The 4,501-nt window shown below is 46.4% G+C and overlaps 2 protein-coding genes across 2 annotated transcripts; both read left to right on the plus strand.

Moving 5' to 3' along the window:
• Positions 1-403: 403 nt before the first annotated feature.
• LOC117278842 (uncharacterized) lies at positions 404-913 on the plus strand. The gene has a single exon (XM_070185362.1). The coding sequence runs from the start codon at positions 404-406 to the stop codon at positions 911-913; it is 510 nt and encodes a 169-aa protein (XP_070041463.1).
• A 69-nt stretch (positions 914-982) lies between these two features.
• LOC138899222 (uncharacterized) lies at positions 983-3,614 on the plus strand. The gene is made up of 4 exons (XM_070185363.1): positions 983-1,405; positions 1,525-1,712; positions 1,854-2,089; positions 3,196-3,614. The coding sequence occupies exons 1-4, from the start codon at positions 983-985 to the stop codon at positions 3,612-3,614; spliced, it is 1,266 nt and encodes a 421-aa protein (XP_070041464.1).
• Positions 3,615-4,501: the final 887 nt, after the last annotated feature.

The raw sequence follows: 4,501 nt of genomic DNA on the forward strand, positions 1-4,501 counted from the left end.
AGAAGGTACCAGTCGTTCCCCACCGGGTCAGAGGGATAGATTTCCTTTAGAGGCTCACAGTGAGTCTCCAGTACCCCTAGTTTCAGCTTCCCCAGCACTTGTTGGAGCCCAGGGAGATGCAGTACCCCCAGCCTCACCAGTTCCATTGGTACCTGAGGCAGCTAGAGACACAAGACCTCCAGCACCTATTGTTCCCCCATCAGAGACTGGGGAGCAGGGGATGAGGGAGGCTGTTCAGTTGCTGACTAGGATGGTTTCTATTCATGAGCGATAGCTAGAGTCAGGAGCAGATGCCCGGAGAGATCGGATAGGAAGCTTGACGGTACAAGAGTTTCTTCACTTGGCCCCTTCATTATTTACAGGATCCAGTTCCACTGAGGATCCCCGGGACTTTATAGACCATATGTATAGAGTATTGAGGGTGATGCATGCCTCCGTAACCGAGGCTGTGGAGTTGGCTTCTTTTCGACTACGTGATGTAGCCGTCCTATGGTATGAGGCATGGGAGAGATCTAGAGGACCTGATGCTCCGCCAGCAGAGTGGGAGGACTTCTCTGAGGCCTTTTTAGTCCATTATTTGCCACGCGAGGTTCGGGAGGCCCGTCTTGACCAGTTTCTTAGCCTAAAGCAGAGGGATATGAGTGTGAGGGATTATAGCCATAAGTTTAATTCTTTGGCAAGGTATGCACCAGATATAGTACGTACCATGAGGGCTAGAGTTCATCATTATGTGGATGGTTTGGGGGATCATCTGATTAGAGACTGTAGGGTTGCATCCCTATCGGATGATGTAGATATTTCCCGCATACAGGCTTTCGCTCAGACTACAAAGGACCTTTCCCGTCGGATTCGTGATACTCGCAGGGATAGGGAGCAGAGTAAGAGGGCTCGTACTATGGGGTCTTATAGGTAGCCACGAGTTGATTTTAGGCCCCCACTCCATCGATATCCACCTCGGTCAACAGGTAGTTTCCCACCACAGATGCAGGGCCAGCGGTTTGATCGTTATATTCAGTCAGGACCGGGGCAGAGCTCAGGCCAGCCTGAGGGTCATCGACAGGAGTGTTCTGCACAGATGAGACAGCTTACTCCTCCATGTACTCAGTGCGGTAAGCTGCATACCGGGCAATGTAGACAGGGTTCGAGTGCATGTTTTCATTGTGGGCAGACAGGACATTATATTAGCCGGTGCCTGGGGTTAGGCAGAGGTACACCAGCTCAGCCTTCAGGATTCACAGCAGCCTCTTCGCCCTCAGTCCGTGCTCCCCGACCAGGTCCACAGTCTACTCAGGGCCGTGGTAGGGGAGAGGTGGAGGAGACACCTCAGGTTCTAGTGGTGGCCAGAACCGCTTTTATGCACTCACAGGCCGACAGGATTCAGAGGCATCCCCAGATGTTGTCACAGGTATATTGACAATACATTCTCATGCCATTTATGCATTGATGGATCCCGGCTCTACATTTTCATATATTACTCCATTTATTGCTGGTAAGCTTGACATGAGATCTGAGTTGTTGCCACAGCCAGTTGAGGTGTCTACGCCAGTTGGCAACTCTATTGTAGCCAATTATGTCTATCGAGATTGTACAGTGTTAATTAATGACCGTCCAACCTCTGTTAATTTGGTTGAATTGGTTATGCTAGACTTCGATGTCATTATGGGTATGGATTGGTTGGCAACTTGTTATGCTAATATTGATTGTCGTGCAAAGTTGGTCCGATTTCATTTTCCTGGTGAGCCTGTCCTTGAATGGAAAGGTAATGCAGCCACGCCCAAGGGTAAGTTTATTTCATACCTTAGGGCTCGAAAGTTTATTGCTAAAGGTTGTATATACCATCTGGTTCATGTTAGGGATATAGATAAGGAGCCAGAAACTCTTCAGTCGGTTCCTATTGTGAATGAATTCCCGACGGTATTCCCTGACGAGCTTCCAGGAATTCCCCCAGAAAGGGAAATCGATTTTGCTATAGATTTGCTTCCTGATGCGCAGCCTATATCCATTCCTCCCTACAGAATGGCTCCTGCAGAGCTAAGGGAATTGAAGGAACAACTGAAGGACTTGATCGATAAAGGCTTTATTAGGCCAAGTACATCCCCATAGGGTGCTCCGGTACTCTTTGTTTGAAAGAAAGATGGGTCCTTGCGGATGTGCATTGACTACGGGCAACTAAATAAAGTCACTATCAAGAATAAGTATCCTCTTCCATGGATTGATGACTTGTTCGACCAGTTACAAGGTGCCAAATGCTTTTCGAAGATCGACTTGCGATCCGGTTATCATCAGCTACGAGTTAGGGATATTGATATCCCAAAAATAGCATTTAGGACGAGGTATGGCCATTTTGAATTCCTTGTCATGTCTTTCGGGCTTACAAATGCCCCAGCAGCCTTTATGGATCTTATGAACCGGGTATTCAAACCATTCTTGGATGAATTTGTGATTGTGTTTATTGACGACATCCTGATATATTCGCGATCGAAAGCGAGCATGCGGACCACTTGCGAGCTGTATTGCAGACTCTCCAGGACTACAGGTTATATGCTAAATTCTCTAAATGTAAATTTTGGCTAACTTCTGTAGCTTTTCTTGGTCATGTTATTACCGGCGATGGTATCAAGGTTGATGGACAAAAGATTGAAGCTGTGATGACTTGGCCGAGGCCCTTGAATCCGACAGAGGTTCGTAGCTTTTTAGGCTTGGCAGGGTATTACCGAAGGTTTGTGGAGGGATTTTCCTCTATCTCTGCACCATTGACGAAACTGACACATAAGGGAGCTAAGTTTCAGTGGACTGAGGCATGTGAACAAAGTTTTCAGGAACTAAAGAAAAGGCTTACTACGGCACCTGTCTTGACTCTTCCGGATGGCACCGAGGGTTATGTTGTATATTGTGATGCCTCGAGAATTGGCCTAGATTGTGTTCTTATGCAGCATGGTAAGGTTATCGCGTACGCCTCCAGACAATTGCGAAAACATGAACAGAACTATCCTACGCACGATCTTGAGTTAGCCGCAGTTGTATTTGCCCTAAAGATTTGGCGGCATTATCTATATGGGGTTCATATTGATGTTTTCACCGACCACCAGAGCCTTCAGTATTTATTTAAACAGAGGGAGCTGAACCTACGACAAAGAAGATGGCTAGAATTACTAAAGGACTATGATGTTGATATTTTATATCATCCCGGCAAAGCTAATATTGTTGCTGATGCCCTTAGCCGGAAGTCCATGGGCAGTCTAAGCCATGTTGAAGCTGATAAGGTCAAGATGACCAAATATCTATGCCAGCTAGCTAGTTTGCAGGTGCGTTTGGTAGATGCAGAGGGTGGACGCATTCTCGTTCAGAATACGGCAAAATCTTCTTTTGTTACTGAAGTGAAAGAGCGACAACACGAGGATCCTAAGCTTATAAAACTGAGGGAAAGTATTCCACAGCAGCGACAACCTTTATTTGAGCTAACTGAAGTTGGAGTCCTTAGATACCAGGGCCGCTTATGTGTACCGTCAGTAGGAGAGCTCCATGCCAAGATTCTTTCGGAGGCCCATTATTCTAGATATGCAGTTCATCCCGGAGCGACAAAGATGTATCGGGACCTTCGACAGATCTATTAGTGGAATGGAATGAAAAAAGATATTGCGGAGATGGTAGCCCAATGTCCCAACTGCCAGCAAGTTAAAGCCGAACATCAGAGGCCTGGAGGCCTAACTCAGTGTATTGAGCTTCCATTATGGAAATGAGACATGATAAATATGGACTTCATCACTGGTTTGCCTCGCACTCCACGGAGGTATGATTCTATTTGGGTAATTATTGATAGGCTTACAAAATCTGCTCATTTCCTGCCAGTCAGCACGACATATTCAGCCGAGGATTATGCCAAGCTTTACATTCGAGAGATTGTTCGCCTTCACGGAGTGCCATTATCTATTATCTCTGATCGAGGGGCTCAATTTATAGCATATTTTTGGAAATCTTTTCAGAAGGGTCTAGGCACGCAGGTAAATCTTAGCACCACTTTTCATCCGCAAACTGATGGACAGGCAGAGCGTACTATTCAGACAGTTGAGGATATGTTATGTGCCTGAGTGCTAGATTTTAAAGGAAGTTGGGATGACCATCTACCTCTTATTGAGTTCGCTTATAATAACAGCTTCCAAGCTAGTATTCAGATGGCTCCTTACGAAGCACTATACGGGCGGAAGTGTAGGTCGCCGATCGGTTGGTTCGAGGTGGGGGAAGCAGAGTTGCTAGGTCCTAACTTAGTCTAGCAAGCAATGAAAAAGGTAAAACTTAATAGAGATCGGCTGCGTACAGCACAAAGTCGGCAAAAGTCTTATGCAGATGTTCGACGACGAGACTTAGAGTTTGATGTAGAAGATTGGGTTTTCTGAAAGTATCGCCTATGAAGGGCGTCATGCGATTTGGAAAGAAGGGGAAGCTCAGCCCCAGGTATGTTGGACCGTATAAGATTATTCGGAGGATTGGTAGGGTGGTGTAC

The sequence above is a fragment of the Nicotiana tomentosiformis genome, chromosome 9 (assembly GCF_000390325.3).
Source record: "Nicotiana tomentosiformis chromosome 9, ASM39032v3, whole genome shotgun sequence".
In the NCBI taxonomy this organism is placed as follows: domain Eukaryota; kingdom Viridiplantae; phylum Streptophyta; class Magnoliopsida; order Solanales; family Solanaceae; genus Nicotiana; species Nicotiana tomentosiformis.

What these genes read in the sequence shown, in the direction of transcription:
- LOC117278842 (XM_070185362.1), top strand. Translation starts at nt 404, where the DNA reads ATGTATAGAGTATTGAGGGTGATGCATGCCTCCGTAACCGAGGCTGTG.
- LOC138899222 (XM_070185363.1), top strand. Translation starts at nt 983, where the DNA reads ATGCAGGGCCAGCGGTTTGATCGTTATATTCAGTCAGGACCGGGGCAG. An exon ending in AATATTGATTGTCGTGCAAA is followed by an intron (nt 1,713 to 1,853) that starts GTTGGTCCGATT and finishes GGTTCATGTTAG; the next exon opens with GGATATAGATAAGGAGCCAG. An exon ending in TAAAGGCTTTATTAGGCCAA is followed by an intron (nt 2,090 to 3,195) that starts GTACATCCCCAT and finishes ATCCCGGCAAAG; the next exon opens with CTAATATTGTTGCTGATGCC.